At 31.3% G+C, this 14,942-nt stretch overlaps 1 protein-coding gene across 1 annotated transcript in view; it reads left to right on the forward strand.

The window, feature by feature from the left end:
* LOC116772754 (protein embryonic gonad-like) overlaps window positions 1-11,577 on the forward strand; it is a 53,786-nt gene extending 42,209 nt beyond the window's left edge. The window contains exon 3 of the mRNA XM_032665044.2: window positions 9,487-11,577. Within this exon, the coding sequence (XP_032520935.2) occupies window positions 9,487-10,410 (924 nt within the window). The 3' untranslated portion in view covers window positions 10,411-11,577. The remainder of the gene's footprint in view (window positions 1-9,486) is intronic.
* The last annotated feature ends 3,365 nt before the right edge of the window (window positions 11,578-14,942 follow it).

Below are 14,942 nucleotides of genomic sequence, written 5' to 3' on the forward strand. Positions count from 1 at the left end.
ATACATTTAATAACCTATCATCAGAGAGAACACAATTAATGAAATGAAAGGTATTATCATTGGAATAAAAGAAATCTTTACGAGATGAGTAATGGATGTGTATCTGATTAGATTGATATCTAAGTGTTTTGTAACGGTCGGGGCTACTGGATAGCGCCTGCGGGTCTACTTACTACTGGATAGCGACCGCGGGTCTACTACTGGGCCCCTGAAGATATACGACCATTGTTAGCGCCTAAGGGTGTACTTGAAAACTATAATTAAATATGAGTATGTAAGATGATTTAGATGTGCGAAATTTTATAGAATGAAAGTTGGCTTTCGTTAATCGCTCGAATAATTAGAACAGTAGTTTTAATATCAATCAAGGAATAACGGAAGCTTGTGTTATTTAACAATTACGAAGGTCTTGCCTGATTCCTTTCAAATAAATTCATATTGGTTGGTCAATATTTTTTTTTACTTTGATATAACATTTAGAATTTAAAACATTGGAGTTATTTCGTTAAACCGTTCAGAAATCAAGAGACATAAATCTAGAAAATGGTCCATTCATGTAATGAAAACAATGGCGCTGCCGAATGTCGGTGAATTAAAATTAATTTAATAACAACAATTAATATTGTTCCGATGTAGCGCGTATTTTTTATCCAATAAATCATTAGTTAAGTCAAATCGTCAGCAGGTAATCCCGTATAATGATATCCAATCATCGATAAGACACGCTCGAATTTCAATAGACGGACTGACAAGCTGAAATATTGTAATAAATGTTTTATATATGGTGAAAACAATTACCACGGTGATAGCTGCTGGCGTATGTTGTGGGACGTAGCGAGTTGGAACGAAGAGGGTAGCGACTGAATCAATTGTTATAATTAATTATTCTTAATAAACTTATAAAAGAGGCGAATTAAAAGAATAAAGATTGACAAAAATTACTTGCATAACGATATATAATTGGTAAAACTATGATAAGACCTTTTACAATAAACAAATATTTATATGTAAAAACGATAATTATTAAACATTCTTATATTCCTTTAGGAAACCGTTTAATGATCGCTTGAAGTTTATAATACACAGGCGGTTGAAGTGACGTCGTATCATCAGAGTTGTGTGATTGATATTGAATTGAAAACGAATCGTAAAGTGTTTTTTGACGGCCACATTTATTAGTGTAGATTAGTTACACAAATCTATGAACACATTTTGTCTACCACTTAACAAAGAACATCTATTTTTCTTATATCTTGCTGAGTTTGCTTCTATTCTATATCTACAGAGTTTTTAAATCATACAAAACCAAAAATAAAACATGCTATCTTCGAACACTTTGTCCAGTTAAGATCCAGCTCCGAAGTCAAAATATAACTTTAGCTAAATATAATTTACTAAATATAACTTTAGTAAGTTCATACATATAATTAAACTGTACAATTCAAGAAGCGTCTCAATAAAAATTGTGACGAAGAACATTCCAGAAATCGGACAGACAAGATCTTTGATGAAGAAATCGATGAAGTAAGAAATAACATTGTCAGCGTCTCGATGGTTATCATTCAGTTAAAACATAAAAATACGATTCCGGGCTCTCAAAGAGGAGATAACAAGAATAGTAACTTTGTAACGATATATATGAGAAAAGTTTTCTTCGTTAAAGTTTAAGTAATCTAATTAAAAATGTAGGGAAAGTCGATAGTTGTTATCTGTGCTCGAGCATCAGCCATTACTATGAGACTGCGATGGTCAAAGGTAACACGAGGACGAGGTGATGAGAGGAGCGGTTAGCGTTTTTATTACACATTAAAAGTTCCGTACGAAATATTTTTGATCTTCAAAAACCTCATGTTAATTTATCTTTATTTAAAATAACTTTAAATAACTGAAGACACTAACGCCGATAACAATTACGCTTATATACTCGTGTTATAATGTTTATGTATTAAAACATTCTGTTGTCATTACGTTATAAAAAATAATGCAATAACTAAACCGCTCACTCAGTCCAGCTCATACTTTGTATTATAATTACAAATTGCAGTCCCCACTTTTTGAGAAACATCAATCTTTATTTCAGGCAGTTTTGTGGCAATCAAAATAACGTTAAATTGACTTGTTTTTTATTCGCAACGGTTTTTTTATGTTTTTTCTTGTGATATATACAATGTTATTTAAATTATTTTAAGTTTCGCTTCTAAATAACCGATTCCTGTTATCAAGGACCAACAAAATGTACTACAAGCTTATCAGAGATATGACCTGTAAGCGCACCTTACTCCGAAGGCATTAAATGCGTTGAGATAAAGAGGCGCAGCAAATTATGGCGCCCACAATTGTAACGACGGAGTAATCTAAGGAAGAGCCTAGATAGAAACTTCTTGATACCGCTTCTTATTTAAATATTATATGACTAACTTAAATTTAAATGAATTTCTTTCGATCCCCAATAATAATAAGCAAAAAAATGTGTACGACTTATATAATGAATTCATAGATATTTGTAACCCTGACGTCTTTCTATGAATACGAATACATTTATAACGTCGCAAATGAGAACTGGATATATATATATATATATATATATAGCATTTTTGGCAAAACCATAAAACAGATTGTTAAGTTTAATCAGTTCGTAGTTTGGAGAAATCTCGCTTGGTTCAAAGCAATTACCTGATAGGATAATAAATACATCAATGCACCTCACTTTTATTGTCACATTATAAACGTACAATGTGACATTATAACTCTTACCACACGCTTCTACCGTCACACTACATACGGAGCGTTTAGAGTTCTGCATTGAAATATCTACGTTGATACTATCGACAACAAAGATTTATGGATTAAAAACTGATGACGAAACTTTTGTATTGTGACAACGTAGTCGTGTGGTAAAGCAACGAACTGACCGTAGATGACCAACTAAAGGAAATCGATTTACGAAAGTTCTCTCAGCTAAGTCATAAACTAATAGATGGCTTTTCAAATCAATGGACGCTAGAAAGCTTCATATTAATTTCAAATTTTATTATATTTTAAGTTTCTTCGTATATTTAATTTTTTCGAATTATTTAAAACTATTACCTATTATGACAGCTTTACGTTATATTCTATTACAATATTGTTCATAGGAAAATTTTTGAGTCAAATATACTTTATTTAAAATTAATTCATTATATAGTACACGGTTTTCTATTATAAATGTTGATAAACCTTCATGGCTATATATTGTCTCAGGCTGTCATTTTATGGACTCGTGCCAGCCGAATAAAAAAAATGTCTATAAAGTCGGGAAGGAATTGAATTAATTAACAGAAATTTGATGAGAACGCGTATGGAACACTTCACTGACATTCGACAAATTCTTTGAAATTTTGAATGTCTCATATAGTAAAGAACAATTTTAAATATCTCTTCAACAACGTTAAATATGGCATTTATTAGTTATATTTTTAGAAATAAATTATTGATAACAGGTTAACAGTTTTAGCGAAAAAAAAATTCAAGTAATAAATGAGTTAATACATATAGGTAATTTAATGAAGGACCTCAAGATTCTGAGCGGTTGTTGCATAATGCGATCCTCGCCTACGCCAACCCTTTATTGTCAAATTGTATTCGTGCATCGTTTATTATTCTTATTATACGACTATCGATACAGCTCAAATTGTAAAGTATAAAAAAGACATTTTATTGACACGCGGCGTGCCACGTCCTGTCGGATTAAATATTTTTTTGGGAGAATTTCACAAATTATGAGTGATCAATGATCCCTATACCCCAAATTCACATGGATTTGGTTTCTTTTTAACAAAAAAGTATTATTCCAAAACTGTAAATATAAATGCTTATAATTTAATTAGTTTATAATATTATCATGTTAGTACAATTTCTGTTAGTCGCTCTATTTAATGATTATTAACTCGGACGTATGCTATAAATCCGTTGTTTAATATTTAATACGATGTTTACTGAACCGGTTGCAGTTATTTGATTTTATTTGGTTCACGTAATTACCAACACTTGAATATAATTTTATATGTTTCCATAATTAAGTACAATATAAAATAAAGACGAGAAAAAATATCCTATCATCTTAATGCGACCTTATTTTAATGGTATAGCTCTTGGTATTTATTGCATAAAATACAGCCTTCGTAATATATATTTATAGAATGTGACTGTTTATATGATGTCTTCAATTGCCTACATTTGTTGAGTCATAGGAATTTTTACTCCATATTACTAGATCCGTATCACTCACGTATCAAATATAACTTAAATTCGAAGAATTTTATGTTGTTGTGAAATAAGGATAATATGTTGGAAGTAGTTACAAAGGCGCCGAGTTACATGACTGCAATCTAAAGGGCTACCAGATCCTTATCTGTGACTATATTGTCAGATGGTGAGATTCTTTGGCATCTGGACAACTATGTGTGTTCTAAGATTTGCCCTAAACAATCTAGAATATTGCGTACAAGCAACGTAGTCATTATATTGTAAATTATTTGGATGTTCGTAACCTGTTTACATGTTGACCTACGACCCAGCAACATTTCAAAATCACAGCTAAGCCTGATATTAACACACGAATAAAAAGTACAATAAAAATTCAAAATATAAAGTCTCGCCCTTGATTTGCATATCCGTGGGTTTGAACCGCGGCTGAGTGAGAATAAAATTTAAGAAAACATTTTTGACTTTATCTTCGTATACGATACTTTTTGATTTTGATCTCTCAATCAATGCTTATGAGATCTCTAAAAACAGACATATAGTATTTAGAAAAATGTTACTACCTCCAAAATTTCCAATGGAAAATATTTATAGTTTTCTTTAGAGACAAATATTACAACTGTAGGTATGTACATGAAAAATTTTTTATCGTAAATATTTTAAATAAATGACAAAACCGGACAAATTGTATGATCTAAGCGACAATTAATATTTCCACCGAATGTTTGACATTTATGAAGTATCACTCAATAAAATATCTCGGTGCAAGTCACATTCAATATTAACAGACACTTGACACCTTTATGTAATAGTTATAACCATATATTGTACATCACTTGCGAAATGCAATTGGATATGAATTGCATAACATTTTAAACACAAATTATTTATAATGTTATACATGTGTATGTATACTTGTGTATTAGTATTCATAATTATTTTCTAATTTATTTTACGACATTATAAAACAATTTGATGTATAAGAATGTATTAAAACGTTACTATTAAGCCGAGCCCATTCAGAACCTCGAGATATTATTTATTGCTATGTTGTTTCGCGCACAGTTATAGGGAACCAGTTTATGAGACGAACCAGCTCAGAATTCGTTGCCATCTTATGAGATGAGCTGTCAGAAGACGAAATGGTATGTAACAGACGTTATTTAATCATATTTATCACAAACATCACCGTGAGAATATCAGAAGCATGTAATTATCGTCCGTAAACATTGAATGTGTAACGTTTAACCTTATTGTATGAATCACTTTGTCCCTTTGTCCGTTTTACGGATCCAGATGTTCTAACAATTATATAAAACATTTCTCACATAACGAGTATACAACAGTCATAAGTCATTCATATTAAACTAGGAGAGCTTAAGAACAAGTCATGACTACAGAGATGTTATCCGATGCAATGCTAGAATTATTAGAGCATTGACAGCCTGATTTATATTTAGGCCAAACGCTATGTTATGTAAATCCGAACCCAGGACCCTACAGGATCATCCGTTAGTCCGGACACGTGTTGCAACTCGCGACATTGATGTTTAATCTTACACCGCTATATGGAATATAGGCAATTGAAATAGGAATGTTTACTTTGAATTTTATTCTCATGCAATTCAAATTTAATTACATTAAAATAAAGTGTTTTATAATTGATTCAATTTTAAAATGAGTTATTACAAGAATGATTTGATTTATCCACAAAAAAAAAATCTATGACCAGACAATCTTGTATTAAAATGAACTCAAAGCAAATTTTGGTGTCCGTTCCAATCATAACTCACTTATATTATAAGCTTATGGTAAATTCGAAATTGTAAAAATAGCTTTATTATTCAAAAGGCCGTGTGAATATCAGCCACGCCTACACGCACAATCAAAATTCCTACTATTTGACATACCACGTGATATATGATTTGGATCTTTGTTTAATTTATGAACGTTTTTCACGCTATTCACATACGTCTTAAAGTCCATGATTACTCGAGGCTGGTCGTTGTAAAATTTAACAAGCAACGAAATATAGTTGTAACTGTATTTTCAAACTGGCTGCTTTAAATAGTCATACTCGCAGGCTTCGGTTCATTCATTGAAAGATTAAGAAAAGTGTGATGTTTTTTTTTAATGAAAATGTTACAATATACATTTTATATGATAATAATTTTAGGAAAGCTGTAAGATTATAATGAAGTTCATTTACTTTAAACAGGTACATTAACGACTACATAGTTAAAAGGTTTATTGATGGATGATTATGGTTCAGTGATCGCTGATTAACAAACACAATTAACTCCTAAATAAGATAACGTTGAACACTAAAAACAGGTGCATCAAATTTTATATTAACTGAGTTAATTTTAAACCATTTCAATAACGTTAAATATAAACAAACAAGCTTATACATTTTATGTACATTTACAATTGACTTATACCCGATTACATTATACTAGTTGTATTCAGTCATAAAAATTACGAAACGTTTCGTTCGTGGCATTGTCTTTAGTAATGTTATAATTTTTTCTAAGATTTTTATAGTTTCAAACCATCTATATCTTTACTTTGCTACACTCGTATAACCTATAACGCTATGTTATATATTCGTATGGCCCTCAGTAAAGTTTACATGAGCCAGTAGCATGAATATCTCAATCAAGATACTTGTTACAGAATCGTAAACGACTTAAACGTTATTCGTACGATGAAGCCGTTTTATTTGTCGTAAAAATTATAATTACTTTCTAATTTTCTGTTTATTTTATGATACGCTTTAAGACTTTAATCTGACCATCTCATAATCCAGATATAATAAACAATTCTGAAAGACAATGTATATATCTTAGGTAAATGTTCTTATAAAATCCATAGTTTAATAAAATTACATATAATTTATACTAAATTTCTATAATTAAATATTTGAATGGTCGATTTGTCTATTTTATTAGTGTTAATTAGTTGTTATCAAATACATGAATTTATTATTTTTGTGTCATTTATAAGCAAATCTTGTACCGCGTATGTAAAAAAAACTTCCTAATAATATTATGTACGCAAGGTAACAAAACCTAAACATGTAATTTAAAATCTCTTATTAAGATTACGTTAATTTCTCTTATCAGAATCTGATCTAAATCTGATCTGATTGGGCTAACCCCACATTTTAACTAAAATACATTTATGCAAACCTAATTTTATTCAACCATTAAACAGATGTTTGAAAATATTTTTCATTTTTAATACGTCTAGATTTCATCCCAGTTTCGTCAGAGTTAAAATGTAAATAACGAGTAAATTTTCAGATTTTTTTTTAAATTAAATGTTGTTATTGAACATACTGTTGTTACTAATAGTTAAATGTTAAAGGATTTATTAAGTCAAATATTCGGTTATTCTTTCCTCTTTCCTGCCTGACACGAGTCTTCAACCGACGAGCTGTCAGTGAAGACTGTGATTATACTGTCAATCTGTAACGGACTTTGATGTCGTTTCAATTAAAATGATTGCTGATACTTTTGATACCGAAGGTAGATTTAGAAAGTTACATTATTATTTATATCGATTACAATTAATTTGTCGAATTTCAAATAGATCAATTGCAAATTATAATTCATAAAAATCTTTGTGTTGTTAAAGTACGTATTGTAATCATAACCATTATTATAACCAGTATGATACGTCGCTATAAAAAGCGTCAGTTCAACAAAAGTTTGAGATAATATCGATCTAAATGAGATAGCCGTCTAGTTTCTCGTGGCATCAGATATATTCTGACCGTTTTGGCGATCGACACCTATATCGAGAGTAATGACATGTCATCCATTATTCATGTTATATAAAATAATTGCGTTACAATTTACTGTATAAAATATCTCATTACTGTCTTCCTTTTGACGGCTCTCGTGATTATACTTTTCTATCACTGCATTATGATTAACACTTCGAGTGACTCGGAGAGAAACAATTTAGAATTGGTTCTTTAAATACGCGTGTATTGATTGTTCAATGCTATATTAAAGTATATCATTAATACCCATATAACTATACAGAGGTTAATAAAGCTGTTTCCGTTTCAATGTAGCCAGTAATCTCATCTCCCATGCCTACATAATATTTTATAGGCTTTAAAATATATTGTAGAGTTATCTAACATTTCTCGTAACAGAAGTAAATCAAGTCACGTATACGCACAATTAGAGGGTCGTATCTGCAACATAACATCCGCGCCCATAACGAAGAAGGACTTATCTGAAATTTCTAATCTAGTGACTCATTCGCGAATACAGTTCACTTGTTTGCTGGACACGGTACAATTGGCATAGCATCATGTAGAACGTTATGGGCGCGCTCTAAACAAGGTTACCTTTGACTCATAATCTGATCATCTTAAAAATGGTCAACACATTTTTTAAATACGAATAAAGAGAACATTTCATCAAGACAAAGAAGAAACAAATTAGTAAAGCTTAATGTATAAATGTTATTGTTATGTAAGCATCATATCTGTCTGTTGCTATGTTAGAAACACAAAATTTAAATTTTATTTAGTGAAATAAGATTCAAGAAAAGTTTTGATGTTCATAAAAATATATTTGTTATTGATCTTTAAGGTAATGTAATTTTAGACATTACAAAATATGCAAATCCCCAAAAGAAACTTAATTCAACGAGGTCCAAAACGTTCTGGTCAAATGCAATATGCAATCAAAATTATTATTAAGTATAATCTCGAAGAATGTGACAGATCATAATTTACGGTAAACAGCATGATGAAACTGTAGCAGATACACGTATTTTACGCTTTCGTAAAACGTTAATTGAGTAAAAAATGAGTCGAGGCTGTTCACAGCGGGAAAACTTCCATATTTATCCAAAAATATCTGAGAATCACTCTCATTATTTACGTCAAAGACACAACAGGATACAAGACTGCCTCTGCAATATTAACCTTTCCAGCGGTGACCCAGATTTCGATAAGCCGTCTCAATTCTTTTTATGATGACTTTTTGAAAAATGTTTATAATTCCGTACAGAGATGGTCCCAAATGAACCACATGCGACTTTTTAACTGTAAGGGATATAAATTACTATTTTTTATGCGAGAGCCGCGGAACTCTGTCGATATATTAAACTAAATTAATGAAGTCGCATTTATGAAATGGACGCCGACGGTTTTTTTACTAACAGCGATGCCCTTTTTTAATTTTCTTTTATTAATATTGTATTTCTATATTGTTGCAGTCTTTCTTCGGGCGAACGTACAACAACCTCTCCTCGATTTCTGAATGCAAGAACAATGGTGAATGTGTCATCAATAAGAAAAACAGGACGGCTTGCAAGGCATGCAGGTTGCGGAAATGTTTGCTAGTCGGCATGTCCAAATCAGGATCACGTTACGGGCGAAGATCGAACTGGTTTAAGATCCACTGCCTTTTACAAGAGCAGCAGCAACAACACATGCAACAATTACAGACAAGTAAATCACAAACCACATTAAATACTTCCATCAGCCCATCTTTTTTGCCAACAAATCTTTTGCCGGCAGCCGCTCTTGCGGAGTATTATAAGAGTACAGAAAAGAATATTTTCACCGACGAAGTTACGCGACAGAGCGTTTCGCCTTCCGATTCTGGTGCTTCTTCGGCTGACCCAGAGGATGACAACAGTTCTAGGAGTACCAGCGGCTTGAGTATTTTCAGACCCGCCTCCTCGCCCAGCAGTGAAAAAGACACTCGGATACAGGCAATCAGAATTCAAAATAAAGATGTGAGAAGAAAAAAGCCATCAACATTGCCACCTTCACCATTTGGTGCCATGGGAGCTGCGTCTGGTTTTTCGTTTTCACGGAGCGCCCCCTATCTCCCAACACCAATGGCAAATATGAGATCAGTGCCATCAGGTATAGCTTGGCAAAATCGTAGTGGCGGGGATTTGTTACTCCAATCTCCGGCGATTGCTGGCGTTGCCATCGAACAAGACCAACCCATAGATCTGTCTATTAAATCTACAGCAGTTATATTTAGAAATTCAAAAACCGAAGTGAGTGATTCGGAACCCGAGTTGAGTATCGATCTGAATGACGATAACGGTAAAGACATAATGAAGAATCCCCTCGATTTGAGTCTTGTATCAAAACGAGCCGAGGAAGTTCCGATGACTGGCTAGAAAAAAACACTTTTAATATTTAATATATGATTCTCAGAGCCATGAATCTCGTGTTACTATTTAAGAATATGTAAATATTTGTGTTATTATTAATATTTATAGTAAAGATTTGATCAATTTATGATTCTGAAATGCTCCGCCATATTGTATTTAAGTAATTCACATTCCTTCTCTTTACATTACCTGAACTTACTACCATAATGTAATGTTGATTTTTTATATTAATTTTGTAGTATAGTAGTAGTAATAAAAGATTATAGTGGATTTTAGAGCAGGTGATATAAATATGTGTCATGGATATTATTTAATAAAGAAAATATATCAGAACTTGTACGGTCATTTGCATAATACACACTTAAATTATTAACTCCGTCCGAAAGAAACGAGACTGACTCAATGTGTATCCGTTTTAAGTCAGTTTTTGTGATATAGAACCTGTGTTGTGGTAGCCTGTTAATTTTTAGTAATATTTTAATTTCATTTATATCATTTGTATTATACGTCTTCATAAATAAATGTAAAGATTCATTCGTATTAATATTAAAACTCGAATGTGCCAGTTGCTAAAACTATGCCAGTTGTATTGTATTACCATGTTAGTTTATTTAAGTGGGATTCCGGCCAGTCGTTTGTGAAGCTCAAAATTAAAATGTACAAATAAGTAATAAATATATATAGCTCTAGTTTTTCTCATCGTCCACTTATTTATTATAGTTAGGCCAGTTAATTGAGTCATTTTATGTAAGAGTTTCCTAGAGTTATTTTTATAATTTATAGAACATTTTGTTTAACTTCGTCATTGTTACTTTAGTTTTGTTGGAGTTTTTTTATACATTCCTTTTAGCTGTAGTAGTACTATTCTAATTCTCATTGTTCTGTTATTACAATTATTATTTGATAACGTCTTTTATCTTTCTATTTTTTATGTTTGTTCTTAAAATAGTTTACAACAAACTGTATTATACATTCGATAAATAATGTCATTTAAAATAATAAATAATGTAATTGTTTTGTGTAGTACATTACGAGGATTCCTATAAACTTTGATATAATTAATTTAAGTATAGTTGTCTGTTATCAGTGTGATACATTTATCGACGTGTTTATATATTTTTTTAACGTTTATAAAATAATATATTTGAAAGATAAATAAAATGTGAGTGCCTTTAGTTTATTTTTATTTCATCCTTACTTATGCGTATATTTAAAAGATGTCATAATCATAGTTTATCATAGCTTGTTTGACAAACTCAATTTGCATAATTTTCAACGGGATTAGAAATTTTAAGTTTGTTTGTAAATATGACTTACAAACAATGGATTACATATTCATATGACTACTTGGTTGAGCGTTTCCCGTGACACATATCCATCGGTGGACATAAATCAACATTCACATCCCTATTCATTATAATACTGACTATGTATTGTGTACACTATAGTTTGTATTAGGAAAGTATCGGTCGGAAAACAAATATTTTAGTATACATTATGCAGTGGTGCTACTGTTAACAACTGTGTAATTTGAATTGGACGGAGGCAATGCATTGTGAAAACAAATAAAGTACGCATTTCACTACGGATATGCTTGCTCTCAGGATTCTTAAACTACGACATAAAATAAATCATCATGTAGAATCAAAAAACTTGAGATTTTTCTTTAAAATGCGCTTAATGGAAAAGAATATTGAAAAGTAATGTCTTAAAAATCTTGCCATTTTTCTAACTTTACATCTGTTTACCCATTTATTTATGAAGAGTTTCAGAACGCATGTAAATATACTTATAATTTTATGAAAAATAGAAATCGTGAATAAATTTAATATTTAATTAACATCATGATCTGCTACATGCAAACTGCTCTTATTTGTTCCCGTAACTGTACTTATCTTAATAAGGCGAGCACAATAAAGCCTTAACAGATTTAATTGATATTGTTAACTCTTTCCTTTCTCAACCCAACACCTCAACGGCCAAGCAGATATCGTCTCTACGAAGTATATAATAAGATAAAATCGAAACCAGAACAATAGTGCTTTTGACAAGATTTTTGTCACTCAATTCATGCGAAGTCATGCCGCTGTGTAGTAACAAATCATAATTTTTTCAGAATGCCCGGCGGTCAGTCATTCCCAGATATAGCCGGCATTTGCGGGCGAAAAGAAATGTAGCTCGTTAGTGAGTTTAATGGGGACTTTACATTATTGAGTAGAGGACAACCGCGTCGAAAAGTACTATTAAAAATACCTTATCGTCTATGATTGAAATAGTTCTTTTTTTATAATAGAATGCTAAATAAGGGGTTTAAAAATGTCATCTTAGCAGGTAATTAGGCTTCTTGCTTACATCCCATAAAGGCAGGTTTAAATTACACCCTGCTGAGTCAGTGACGTTCTATCTGGATCTCGATCTATTAGATTACGTGGAACTATTTCAACTGTTATATAAATTACATTTCTTGTTATAAATAATGTGCGTATTGTCCGTGTTAACGATAATTAATTACCTTGCACATGTTTATGTTATCACGGGTAAAACACAGCTAGAATGGTTATATATTGCGTGCACGACTGTACCATCCAAAAGACTTAAGACAGTCTGATTTTAACGAGTAAATATATTGTCCTAATTGAGATTACACCTTGTATTCTTCCAAAAAACCATGTCATTACAACCTTACATGGCTCTGATTTATTAAGACGTCTGCCCAATAGACATTTCGGAAGTGGAGCAGCGGATTCCAATGAGATTTTTGATCTTCTTAAGGTTTTCACGCTAATTAAGTTGTTAAACGCATACTTAACACTATTCCAACACTTCAGATGTCAACTTCATAAAGTAGACAGCAATTATTTTGTCATACGGTGCACTCGAAATTAATGACATTAATTGTAGCATTAAATTAGTACTAATAAAATCATTATATTACTTATAAATTGGTCAACCAACATTCCTCTTATAAGTAAGAGCGGTAGAGCACTCAGTGCTCGGATCGTTATTTAAGATGACATATCTATGGCAGTAACTTTCATCCAGCTTCATCTCGGCGAGTCCAGTTTCTGTTAATTGGCATCAACAGATTTGATAATGAAGAAGACGAAACTACAGGATTAAAATAATTATATAATTACTAATAAATAAACTAATTAGATAATTACAACATTTAGTAAGGAACATATTCATAACTATAGAAGTTTTGTTTATACTCGTTAAACTGATAACAGTGGCCATATTTAAATATCTCAAACAGTTTTTTTTTTTGGTTTTTAGTTAAATATGTTTATTTATCTTAATAAACTTATCGAAATGAATTTCTCAATTCATTTTGAAAAACTTGTCTTCATCACTTCTTCACTTCACTTCTTTTATAATTTATTTGTTCAACTGAATGTGTCAAATAGTGAAACTAAGCATCTGTTATGAGAAAAATGATTCAAAAATATCTGGATTCAGTTATTTGTCGGAACTGTAACACCGCTACGATAGCATCGCAAACCGCCGCAAAAGCTTGTACAGATTATTTTGTTGTATACAACAATGTGAGAGTAACTAGCTGGTTATGTTTTAATAGGAATATATCAGGTTTATGGACTTGACAAATGTGATAATAACCTGTTAAGAGTTTTAACAGCTCTGCTAATTATGGCATTTGTCAAATTGTAGTCTTTACATTATATGACCTGTCTATGGTTAGTTTTATGTGAGATTTGAAAATTATATTTAATTGCTGATCATTATTTAAATTGCTGTTGTCATTACGTCTCTACTACGACATAATTATTAATATATTAAAAAATATATTACAATGAATTTAAATAAACTGCCTTAATACAACATAAATTTCTAATAGCAATTCTTTGGCTAAGATGAGAACAGTTAGCAAAACGACCCAATTCATGAATTTAATAATTTCTTCATCATTGAATACAATCTTAAGACAAAATTATCTCAGACCGAAGCTCGCTGGTGTGGTGATTCAGATGTGATATAATTTTCATAACTAAGTTTTAAAGCTAAATTATTCATTCAGTTTATATGACTTAATGATAGTAAAGCAAAATCTCACTTAAAAATTATATATTCTTCCTTGCAATACAGAGTCATATGTTACAAAATTTATAAATTTTTACTATTTTTTTTATTATATCTCTCGAGAACATGAAAAAGCATTGACTTTCAATCTACTAGGATTTTATTTTGAAAACTCAAAAATTATGTTCCCCACAACGCCACCTAAAACACGTCCGATGATATAAGAATCTTTCTCCCGAACAACGTGGATCCCAGGCTCTGATTGCATCAGAATGTAATATTAAAATAAAATCATAAACATTTCTGTAATAAACATATATAAGTTTCCAGAGGCGCGGCCGGTGTAACCTAACCTTCCGGTTGTATCTACGTGTTGTAACTCATCGCGATTTACGTTACCTGTCGCTCTCAAACACGTGAAATGTATTATCGTCGACAATATCTCGTTATTGTCCCCAATTTAATTTCTCGCAAATTATATCCTTATCAAAAAATCTTAT

This window comes from Danaus plexippus, chromosome 12 (assembly GCF_018135715.1).
Source record: "Danaus plexippus chromosome 12, MEX_DaPlex, whole genome shotgun sequence".
Classification (NCBI taxonomy): Eukaryota; Metazoa; Arthropoda; class Insecta; order Lepidoptera; family Nymphalidae; genus Danaus; species Danaus plexippus.